Source organism: Narcine bancroftii, chromosome 3, assembly GCF_036971445.1.
Source record: "Narcine bancroftii isolate sNarBan1 chromosome 3, sNarBan1.hap1, whole genome shotgun sequence".
NCBI lineage: Eukaryota > Metazoa > Chordata > Chondrichthyes > Torpediniformes > Narcinidae > Narcine > Narcine bancroftii.
Genome location: NC_091471.1, coordinates 84,452,221 through 84,464,388, shown reverse-complemented (window position 1 = coordinate 84,464,388; position 12,168 = coordinate 84,452,221). Strand labels below are relative to the sequence as shown.

The following is a 12,168-nucleotide window of genomic DNA, read 5'->3' as shown; positions in this document are numbered from 1 at the left end:
AATGGAGTGTATTATTTTACAGTGCAATTATTAGGAGGTGAGAGTATATTAGGCTTTTCTCTCATAGAAATCTGGAACAAGGCAGATCATTGGATGCGATGTTAATCAACTTATTTGGAAACATCCACACAAACTAATTCAGGCATCCAGTTCAGGGACTGACAAGCTTACCAAATTAGAAGTAGCATTCATCAATGGTTAGGCTTCTTATACAAGTTCCTAACTGCAAATGATCAATGAATGAGTACAAAGGAGAGAAAAAAAAGGAACAAATATTGAGTCTAAACATAAATGGGAACAAATAGTTTCCTTTAGTTATGAAGAGGTTTGCTTTTCCTGGAGCGAATGAGGCTGAGGGGTGACATGAGAGAGGTATATAAAACAACAAGAGGCCTAGGTAAGGTAGATAATCAGAATCAAGAGGGCATAAGTCTTAAGGTGAGAGGAAGAAGTTTTAAACAGGATTTAAGCAGATAGTTTTTTGGGTAGTTGATCTCAAAAACTTGCTTTCAGTGGAGATGGTGAAGTCAGGTACATCATTGTTTTGGAGCCATTTAGTAAAGGTACTTAAGAAGCAAGATACAGACAAATATGATTAATTTAGATGGGCAGAAATGATGGGCCAAAGGCTCTGAATTGCACCTTTGGGGACATGAGATTGTACTTGAACTGTATTAAACATTAGTTACATGTTTCATTCTGGCATCCACATTATAACAATTTGTTGTTATATGAAAGAGGACAAAAGAGAGATTTACACTAATATAGGCAGGGATGGAAAGATCTTGCTATGGAGAAAAGATCATTTTATTGTAGAAGTCCAAGAGGAACATCACTAGTCATAGGCCACCAGTCACCATTCGCTGGCTTCTCCCATGTAGCCAATATCAAATCTAGTTGACTACCTCCCTATGAATACCAAGCATCTGAACCTTTCTGACTAACCTCTCATGTGGGACCTTGTCAAAGACTTCACTAAAGTCCATGTAGACAATATTCACAGCTTTACATTTATCAACTTTCCTGGTAACCTTGTCGAAAAACTCTGTAAGTTTGGTTAAACATTACCTACCACACACAAAGCCATGTTGTTTATCCCTAATCAGTCCCTGGCTGTCAAATCATTGTATATCTGACCTCTTAGAATACCTTCCAATAATTTACCTACCACTGACATCAGGTTCACTGGCCTGTTATTTCCAGAGTTACTTTTGCGGCTTTTTTTAAACAATGGAACAATGTGAGTTTCCCTCCAATCCTCCAGCACCATACCCGTACCTAAAGACATTTTAAATATTTCTGCCAGAGTCCTTGCAATTTCTGCACTAGCCTCCCTGAAGGTCTGAGGGAATATCTTGTCAGGCCCCAGGGGTTTTATCCAACCTAATTTGCTTTAAGACTGTAAGCACCTCCTCCTCTTTAATCTTTATAGGTTCCCTGACCTCACTGCTTGTTTTCCTTACTTCTCTAGACTCTGTGCCAGTTTCCTGAGTAAATACTGATGGAAAAAGGACCAGTTAAGATCTCCCCCTCTGGCTCCATTCATAGCCAACCACTCTGATCTTTGAGGAGACCATTTTGTCCTTTACTATCTTTTTGTTCTTAATATACCAAAAGAAACCCTTAGGATTTTCCTTCACATTGTCTGCCAAAGCAACCCCATGTCTTCTTGCATTTTTTATATTCTTAAGTACCTCAGTTGCTGAGTTGCCTATACCTGCTATACACTCCTCCCTTCTTCTGAACCAGATCCCCATTAACCCTCAAAAATCAAGACTCCCCGTGTCTGTTTTCTTTTCCTTTAATCCTAACAGTACATAAAAGTAATAATAAAATAAACTAAATTAAAACAATATAAACTCACCCCACCCTCCCTCCCAGCCTCAGCATACCCCGCAAGGGGAACAAAAAAAAACATTATCAATCAACTATAAACATAAACTATATAGCATCTTAAGATATTTCTAAACCCATACATTCCAATTAAGGTGACCACATTTAAACAAAAAAAGAATAATTATCATGCAAATTATAAGTAATTTTTCCATATAAATACAAGATGTCAATTCATTGTGCCAACAATTCAAATTTATGTCTATTTTATCTTTCCAAGTAATTGCAATACACTTCCATTCTACTGCTAATGCTAAACGAATAAAAGCTATCTGAAACTTGTCCAACCCCAAACCAGTCTATGAAACAATATAACCCAACAAGAAAATTTCTGGATCTAATGGCAATTTAATCCTAAATAACTTTTCAAAAAATACTCTAATTTTTTCCCAAAAATTGTTGGACTTTATCACAAAGCCAAACTGCATGTAAAAATGATCCAATATGTAATTCACATCTAAAACATAAATCCAAATTAGTAAATCCATATTTTTTTCAATTTCTCAGAGGTCAAATACAGCTGGTGTAAAAAATTATAATTAACCAGATTATATCTTACATTAAGTAATTTAGTCACCCCATCTTGGCACATCACTTCCCAGTCCTGTTGAGGTATATCATAAGTCACCTTCCCATTTATTTCTAGATTTTTAAAAATTTGGTTTATTCATATTATCTTGCAACAAAGCATACATATCTGAAATAAAACCTTTTTTTAACATATGTGAAAACTTGAATTTCGTTAATTCAGGTAATTTCATTTCTGTTCCATAATTATCCCTTACCAATGCTCAAACCTAATAATATACAAATAAGGAATTAACTTATATTCCAAATTTTTCTCTCAGTTGATTAAAAGAAAGAATCCATCCTTCTTCAAAAGAGTTCTGCACCACTTTTAATCCTTCAGATTCCCATGCCTTTAAATACTCATAAAAGGAATAACCCTATTTTGATACAATGGGGCTTGAATTGATATCTTATCCTTTGAACCCATAACAGAATTCCTTTTAGTCCAAATTCCTAATAAATGTTTTAAAATGTCCATGTTATATCCCTGTAATAAACCAGAGTCCCACTTAAATATAAATTGATGGACATGAGACTCAGAAATACGAGCTAATTCCACTTTAGCCCAAGTAGGAGGTTGCATCATGTCTAACATTTTGTTAATAAATTTTAATTGTGTGGCTTCATAATAATTTTGGAAATGGGGTAATTAAAGTCGTCCTAAAGCATATTTCCACGTCATTTTCTGTGAACCTACTCTTGCTAACTTCCCCTTCCATAAAAACTTCCATACTGCCATATTGAAATCTTGAAAAAATACTTTTGAAAGTGAACAAGGAATCGATTGGAAAAGATATTTTATACGTGGGAAAATATTCATTTTAATGCAATTTCTTCTTCTTTGGCTTGGCTTCGCAGATGAAGATTTATGGAGGGGTAATCTCCACGTCAACTGCAGGCTCGTTTGTGGCTGACAAGTCCGATGCGGGACAGGCAGACATGGTTGCAGCGGTTGCAAGGGAAAATTGGTTGGTTGGGGTTGGGTGTTGGGTTTTTCCTCCTTTGTCTTTTGTCAGTGAGGTGGGCTCTGCGGTCTTCTTCAAAGGAGGTTGCTGCCCGGCGAACTGTGAGGCGCCAAGATGCACGGTTGGAGGCAATATCAGCCCACTGGCGGTGGTCAATGTGGCAGGCACCAAGAGATTTCTTTAGGCAGTCCTTGTACCTCTTCTTTGGTGCACCTCTGTCACGGTGGCCAGTGGAGAGCTCGCCATATAACACGATCTTGGGAAGGCGATGGTCCTCCATTCTGGAGACGTGACCTACCCAGCGCAGTTGGATCTTCAGCAGCATGGATTCGATGCTGTCGGCCTCTGCCATCTCGAGTACTTCGATGTTGGAGATGAAGTTGCTCCAATGAATGTTGAGGATGGAGCGGAGACAACGCTGGTGGAAGCGTTCTAGGAGCCGTAGGTGATGCCGGTAGAGGACCCATGATTCGGAGCCGAACAGGAGTGTGGGTATGACAACGGCTCTGTATACGCTAATCTTTGTGAGGTTTTTCAGTTGGTTGTTTTTCCAGACTCTTTTGTGTAGTCTTCCAAAGGCGCTATTTGCCTTGGCGAGTCTGTTGTCTATCTCTTTGTCGATCCTTGCATCTGATGAAATGGTGCAGTTGAGATAGGTAAACTGGATGACCGTTTTGAGTTTTGTGAGCCGATGGAGATGTGGGGGGGGGCTGGTAGTCATGGTGGGGAGCTGGCTGATGGAGGACCAAACATTTTGGCAGTTTCCGCAAAACAGGACATCAAGCGCTGAAGAGCTGGCTCTGAATGGGCAACTAAAGCGGCATCATCTGCAAAGAGTAGTTCACGGACAAGTTGCTCTTGTGTCTTGGTGTGAGCTTGCAGGCGCCTCAGATTGAAGAGACTGCCATCCGTGCGGTACCGGATATAAACAGCGTCTTCATTGTTGAGGTCTTTCATGGCTTGTTTCAGCATCATGCAGAAGAAGATTGAAAAGAGGGTTGGTGCGAGAACGCAGCCTTGCTTCACGCCATTGTTAATGGAGAAGGGTTCAGAGAGCTCATTGCTGTATCTGACCCGACCTTGTTGGTTTTCGTGCAGTTGTTCCTCGTCAGTAGTTCCTCTGTTTGCGCGAAAGCCGCACTGTGATTCTGGGAGAACATTCTCGGCGACACTAGGTATTATTCTATTTAGGAGAATCCTAGCGAAGATTTTGCCTGCAATGGAGAGCAGCGTGATTCCCCTGTAATTTGAGCAGTCTGATTTCTCGCCTTTGTTTTTGTACAGGGTGATGATGATGGGATCACGAAGGTCCTGAGGCAGCTTTCCTTGGTCCCAGCAGAGCTTGAAAAACTCATGCAGTTTGGCATGCAAGTTTTGCCGCCAGCCTTCCAGACCTCTGGGGGGGATTCCATCCATACCTGCTGCTTTGCCACTTTTCAGTTGTTCAACTGCCTTATATGTCTCTTCCCGGGTGAGGACCTCATCCAGCTCTAGCCTTAAGGGCTGTTGAGGGAGCTGGAGCAGGGCGGATTCTTGGACTGAGTGGTTGGCACTGAAAAGAGATTGGAAGTGTTCTGACCATCGGTTGATGATTGAGATCATGTCGCTGAGGAGGACTTTGCCGTCTGAGCTGCGCAGCGGGCTTTGGACTTGGGGTGAGGGGCCGTACACAGCCTTTAGATCCTCGTAAAAACCCCTGAAGTCGCCAATGTCCGTGCTGAGCTGGGTTCATTTGGCGAGGCTAGTCCACCACTCATTTTGGATCTCCCGGAGTTTGCGCTGAAGATGGCTGCATGCGCGTCGGAAGGCTCGTTTCTTCTCTGGCCAGGACGGCTTTGCAAGGTGAGCCTGGTGGGCAGCTCACTTCTTTGCCAGCAGCTCCTAGATTTCCTGATAGTTTTTGTCGAACCAGTCCTTGTTTTTCCTGGAGGAGAAACCCAGTATCTCTTTAGTGGTTTGCAGTTTGGCAGACTTCAGCTGATCCCAGAGGGTTTCAGGGAACGAGTCCATGAGGCAGATTGCATCCTCGAGCTTTGCTTTGAGGTTTGCCTGGAAGTTTCCTCTCACTTCGTCTGACTGCAAGTTTCCAACATTGAACCTCTTTCTAGGGGCTTTACTGTTCCTGGACTTTGGCTTGAAGTGAAGGTTGAGCTTTCAGTGTGGCATTCTGCGCTGGGCATGACCCTGGTGTGGAGCACATCTCGTTTGTCTCTTTCTCGCAACAGGACGTAGTCCAGGAGGTGCCAGTGTTTGGATCGGGGATGCATCCAGGTAGTCTTCAGGCTGTCCCTCTGCTGAAAAAGGGTGTTTGTAATGACAAGCCGCTGTTCTGCGCAGAGCTCCAACAGGAGGCGCCCGTTGTCATTGCACTTGCCGACACCATGCTTGCCCAGGATTCCTGGCCAGGTTTCTGAGTCTTTGCCGACGCGAGCGTTGAAGTAGCCAAGGATGACAACCTTGTCGGCTGTAGGGGTGTGTTGAATGAGGTTGCGCAGATCAGTGTAGAACTTGTCCTTTTCTGCTGGTTCTGCCTGGAGGGTTGGAGCATAGACACTGATGAGGGTGATGCGATGCTTGTTTTGAAGGGGGAGTCGCTTGGACATGATCCGGTCCGAGTGGCCTGTCGGGAGGTTTTCGAGTTGGAGGCAATGGAGTTCTTGACCATGAAGCCTACACCAGATAGGCGTCGTTCAGACCAGTAGAGTGTGTAGCCCGCGCCGCGTTCTTGGAGGCTGCCTACATCTGCAAGGCGGACTTGGCTGAGAGCGGCTATGTCGATGTCAAGTCTGAGGAGTTCATGTGCGATGAGGGCAGACCGACGTTCAGGTCGGTGGCTGTCAGCCTTGTCTAGCATGGTTCTGATGTTCCAGCATGCTAGCTTGAGTTTGTGAGCATCTTTTGAGGGGGAGGACGTGGACCTGTCCTCGGGCCTGCGCAAAGGAGCTGTTAGGTGGAGTGCAGTGTGCGCAGTACTGGCCCCACCCTTTACACCCATGGTTCGTGTGCCGTTGCCACCCAACCTATTAATGATAATAGAAGGTCTTTACATTCAATCAAATCCATTTTCATCTTTCTCAATAATGGTACATAATTTAATTTATATAACAATTGATATTTTGCATCATTCATTACTCCTAAATATTTAATTTTATCAGACCATTGTAATTTTGTAATACGTTTACATTCAGTAAACAAAATTCAGTAAACAGTAAAAAATTCAGTGAACGTTTACAATCTTCATCTGAAATTGGCAATATCCCCACAATGTCCCCACATTAGGTTTAATGCTACAAAAATGCTACTGCAAGAGCATTGCATATTTTCATGATTCTGATAGGGAATGTGGGGGAGGGTGGTGCTGGGTGTGGAAGGTATTTAATTTAAATTTGGAGATACAGCACGATAACAGGCCCTTCCAGCCCACAAACCTGTGCTGCCCCAAATGCACCAATTATCCAACAAGCCCCATATGTTTTTGGAGGGGGAGAGTAAATGGAGCACCCAGAGGAAATCCATTCAGTCATGGGGAGAATGTACAAACAGCTGGCACTAGCTGCTATGCTAACCAGCACCCCCCCAAAAAAAAATCTAGTTATCTAGTTATATAATCTAGTTTCAAACAAAAGAGACGAGATCATTCAAAATAGTTGAAGATGCCCTCAATGAGCAAGTATTGAAGGAACATTGAAAACTTAGCATGAAACGTCGCTTGATTAATTTCTTGCTGAAGTGAAGCACAATGCAACACACTTGCAGAGTCCTCAATGAGTCAAAGATTTATCATGGAGTTGAGTCATGTTCAACTAAATTTGGTTTCTATATGGGAGCAGAAGCAATCAAGTTAAAAATGTCATTTTGTCACTAATCAGGAATAATAATCAAGTAAAACAAACTGATTCTTGTTTCTAACCAACCAACCATGTCAAGTTCACACACCTAGAAACCATAGGAGAGATACAAGTTTGAGATTACTGATTAAAAATTGATGTTCCAGTGGAAATCAACCAAGTGTGAATGGTGAATCATGCAATCATGTAGTATATTTGACTTGGATTCAGTGCAGGTATCAAGATGTGAAAGATCAAATCTAAGCAAATCTGGCAGATCAATGATCTGTTCCAATCTACACATTCAACACCAAAATTTATTGGAAGATTAGGAAAATATGAAAAACAGTTGATGGACTAGATTTATAGTATTTAAATAAGAAATTTAGATAGAAATGCATGAAATGCATATATTGATAAATTTCTTGTACTTTTATTATTGATGGTGTAAAAAGGATATGAATGAAAATGTTTGTCAAAAGGAGTAGAGCAGTGTAATGTATCCATTCTAATGTTACATGGATAGGAGAGCCATATACTGTGTGCTTTATAATTACATGAGACAAAGATTCACATATACCTCCTCCATCCTTATCTACTTCATTTGATGCTCCATCAGTGAGACCTAGTGCAGACTTGGGGAACGTTTTGTAGAGCATATGCACTCTTTCCAAAATAGCTATTTAGAGTTCCCTGTTGCTGGCCATTTCAACTGTCCTTCCCATTCCCACACCAGCCTGTCTGCCCTTCTCTGCTGCCAGAGTGAGGCCCAACGTAAACTAGAGGAACAACACCTCATGTTCTAAGTGAAATGCAAAAATCTGCAGACACTGTGGTTGAAGTAAAAATAAAAATGCATAACCAATGTTTCGGTAGGTGCCATACCTTGATGAAGTACGCTAGCTTGAAATGTCGGTTATGTATTTTTACCTTTGCTATATAAAGGACACTGCTTGAACTGCTGAGTTTCTCCAGCTTTGTGTTTTTATACCTCATGTTCTGTTTTTGCACCCCATTAGCATGGACATTGAATTTTCCAATTTCAAGTAATGAGTCTCCTCTGTCTTATCTAAATTACTTCCATTCTTCCCTCTCCCCACCCATTCCTGTCCCCTTTCCCACCCACCCTCCTATTTTCATCAACTTCCCACTTTGGTTCCATTAAGTTCTGTCTAGTTTCTTATTGTACCCTCTTCTTGTCAGATTCCAGCACTGCTAGCCTTTGTCTCCCACCCCCCTCCCCCCCACAACCCACCCCCTGTAAGGCTCATTCTCCGCCTAACCTCTTTGTTTCTCTTGCCTCTCTCTCCCATTGTCTGGCACCTGCCAATCATATGACTGTCCATTTTCCTTCACCCCTCTCTGGTTCACAATTTCCCCTACTGGCCCCTGTCCAACCCCTCCCACACTGTCCATTATACATGCTATCCCCCATTCTCAGCCTTGATGAAGAATTCCAGCTCGAAACATAAGCAATATTTTTCTCCCACTGATGCATTCCTCCAGCAGATTGTGTTTTGTTTATGATAATTTAACACTGGAACACAATCTGCAGTAAGATCATGAACACTTAAACTCACTATATGTTAATAGGTTTGTGAAAACATTGCAAATGTACTGCAAAGGCTTCATAAGGAGCATAGCAAGGAGAAAGATCTCATCCCTTGTGAGACTGTTGTGAAAACCTTGTGAAGTGCCAGTTGATGAAGTAGACAAAGACAATGTGGTCACACCATAATCATGGCTTTTCTTAGCAGAAACTCATGGTACAATAATGAAAGCCAATAGGTGCATACACAGTTATACCCAAGGGGAGTGACCTTAACAGTAGAGATAATGCACAGCCAATGTTAGTACAGCAAGGCTCGTCAGAGGGGAGACAGTTAGCTTGGCAGACATTCACCACACCTTGAAGACTACTCAAGGGTGGATTTTGCTGGGTCATATATCCATAATAATATAATTCAATCTGGAAATGAACCAAATCATGTTCTGATCCAGAAAGAGAAAACAATTTTCATATGAGGAGTACAAGAATTTATTACTGTGCATTTGAATATCGAAGAGCGGTAAATTGAAATCAGTATTGGTGATTTACTGCTATATTTGTACATCTACTGATCTTTCATCAATTCAAGCTGTCGACTCTCAATTGCCAAGAAAATTTAGTTTAAGCATGTGTTGGATTATCTGAACTGATAACATTTAAATTATAAGCAAGACAAAGATGAACGTGACTAGAATTCAGATACTCATTATACTCAATACTTCAATCTTTTTGACTGAACTTTCTCAATTCACATGTTCTCCAGATTCAGAACTTGCCTTGATGTACAATGACTCATCGGTGCTGGAAAACCATCACTTGGCAGTTGGCTTTAAACTGTTGCAGGAAGAGAACTGTGATATTTTCCTGAACTTAACGAAGAAACAAAGGCAGTCACTTCGGAAGATGGTCATTGACATTGTAAGTTTTAAAATTTAGAACACTTTCTGCTTTTCTCCTATTTCCTTTGCTTTCATTTTGAGTGGCAGGTTTGTCTAAATTTTTAATGTCACTATGTAAAAAAAGACAAAAGAAAGTAAATAAGGTACTATATTAAAAATATGTTTGAATCCCAAAGAGATTAATTTGACTTAACAATGTAACTCTCAATTCCTTTGCTCAACTAGTTTCTGAGCCGCACCAGGAATGCTGTCCTCAATAGTGTAGCTGAAAAATTTACTAGAGTAAATTTGAACATATTTTTCCCTTTTGGAAATATATCGTAAAACAACCTTGTATGTGATTGAACCCAAAATGTTCAATCGGTGCGGGCAGTCACCAACTCCCTCTGTGACAACAACTCCAAACTCCTCACAGTTGCATTAATCTCTTGTACAATTTGTCAACTGGCTTTGGATGCTATGTGCTGCAACCTTCTGAACCAGCAGCCTTTATACCAGCTAAAGTGATGTTTGAAGGTGAACTGGTGTAAGTGGCATGGGCACATGAGAGAAATGAAGTAGCGGGCCCTGATGCCACATGATCAGAGATGTTTGAAAATAGATTAAAATAACCAAGATAATAATAAATGTACCCAAACGTGGTCTGGTTTCTTCCCATATTCCAAAGACACACAAGGTTAGTAGGTTAATTGGTAACATGGCGGTTTATGGGCAGGAAGGGCCTGTGACTGCGCTGTATCTCTAAATTCTTTGGCTTGGCTTCGCGGACGAAGATTTATGGAGGGGGTAAAAAGTCCATGTCAGCTGCAGGCTCGTTTGTGGCTGACAAGTCCGATGCGGGATCTCTAAATTAACATGGAAAGAAAATTAAATTATGACAAATGCTAATACTAACTGAAAGAAGAAACATAACTTTGCAGTCTAGGTTGGTGACTTTACTTTCAAACATCATTTTAGCTGGTATAAAGCTGAGGAGCTATTTAGGCTGGTTCAGAAAGTTGCGAGACATGGGATCCAAAGTGACTGATTGAATCTGAATGACTTGGCAGTAAGAATCAGTGAGTAGTGGAGTAAGGATTCTTATCTGAGTAGAAATCTGTATACTGTAGGGATCAATGTAATGGACCTTTGTTGATTGTTTTCAATGACATGGATGTGAATGTAGGATGTATGATTAGTAATTTTGCAGATGACATGAAGATTGTTGGTTAACAAGGAAGGTTGTCTCCAACATTTCCTATTGTTTTCAAACCTTATTTTTCAGGTTCTTGCCACAGACATGTCCAAACACATGAACTTACTCGCTGACTTGAAAACAATGGTAGAAACGAAAAAGGTGACCAGCTCCGGAGTACTCCTTCTAGACAACTACTCAGATAGAATACAGGTATCAAACTGTTCATTCAATATCAAAAGAAAGCAAAAAACCTAGATTGATGAAAGGCAGTGTATATACATTTTAATCATTATAATTTCTGAGCATCTCAGATTTGCATATAGATTAACACGAATGTCCTTCTGACCAATATCAATCAATTCATGTTTTAAATTGTTAACTGTTTTATTTAATTATCTAGGTTCTCCAAAATATGGTGCACTGTGCAGATATAAGCAACCCCACAAAACCTCTTCAGCTGTACCGCCAATGGACGGATAGAATAATGGAAGAGTTCTTTCGCCAAGGAGATCGAGAGAGGGAAAGGGGAATGGAAATAAGTCCCATGTGTGATGAGCGCAATGCTTCCATTGAAAAATCACAAGTTAGTAAACTTAACAAACTAAACCATTCTGAATTATGAATTTACCAGTGTTTTTCTGCACATAGTCATTAAGATTTACCTTAATTGCTTCCTATTATACCACATATGATCATTTTAATGGAATACCAATTGCTATGTAAGTGTGCTATTGTAGTCTGTATCTATTCTCTATATTACTTGCCACATTATCACCTGCAAACATTAAACATCAGAACCAGCCTCAAGTTCTCGATTAAAATTAAATTAAGTTTGTGGCTCTCAGTTTGAACACCCAGTAGCAACCATTTAAATTTCTCATGCCTCTGTGCTGGGCCCCTCTTCCATTTACAGGGTGAAGGCCAAACATAAACTTGAAGAATAATCAAATTTCTCCTGGACAGCATTAACCCCAATGATATGAACATCAAACCTCCATCTAATTCCACTGTTTCCATCTCTTTTTTTACCTGCTCCTGTTTTTACTTTTCCCTCTTTCTCCCATCCCAGTGGTCTCCTCTCCCTCCTTCTGTCCAATACCCTATCAGATTTTAGTCCACCCCTGCTTTCTCATTTTGATATGCTTGATATCACCCATGCGTACTTAAGTCTCAATAAAGAGACTTGAAATGTTGACTGACCATTGCTGCCTATAGGAACTGCCTATCCTGCCGAGTTGCTCCAGCATATCATTGTTTACACCAAATTACAACTTTTACAAACACCACT

The 12,168-nt window shown here is 40.9% G+C and overlaps 1 protein-coding gene across 8 annotated transcripts in view; it reads left to right on the top strand.

Annotated features, from left to right (window-relative positions):
- pde4d (phosphodiesterase 4D, cAMP-specific) overlaps positions 1 to 12,168 on the top strand; it is a 1,272,582-nt gene that overhangs the window by 1,257,427 nt on the left and 2,987 nt on the right. For all 8 annotated transcript variants that reach the window (XM_069924452.1, XM_069924453.1, XM_069924455.1 and 5 more), the window contains 3 exons: positions 9,568 to 9,722; positions 10,968 to 11,090; positions 11,281 to 11,463. In XM_069924452.1, the coding sequence (XP_069780553.1) occupies positions 9,568 to 9,722; positions 10,968 to 11,090; positions 11,281 to 11,463 (461 nt within the window). The remainder of the gene's footprint in view (positions 1 to 9,567; positions 9,723 to 10,967; positions 11,091 to 11,280; positions 11,464 to 12,168) is intronic.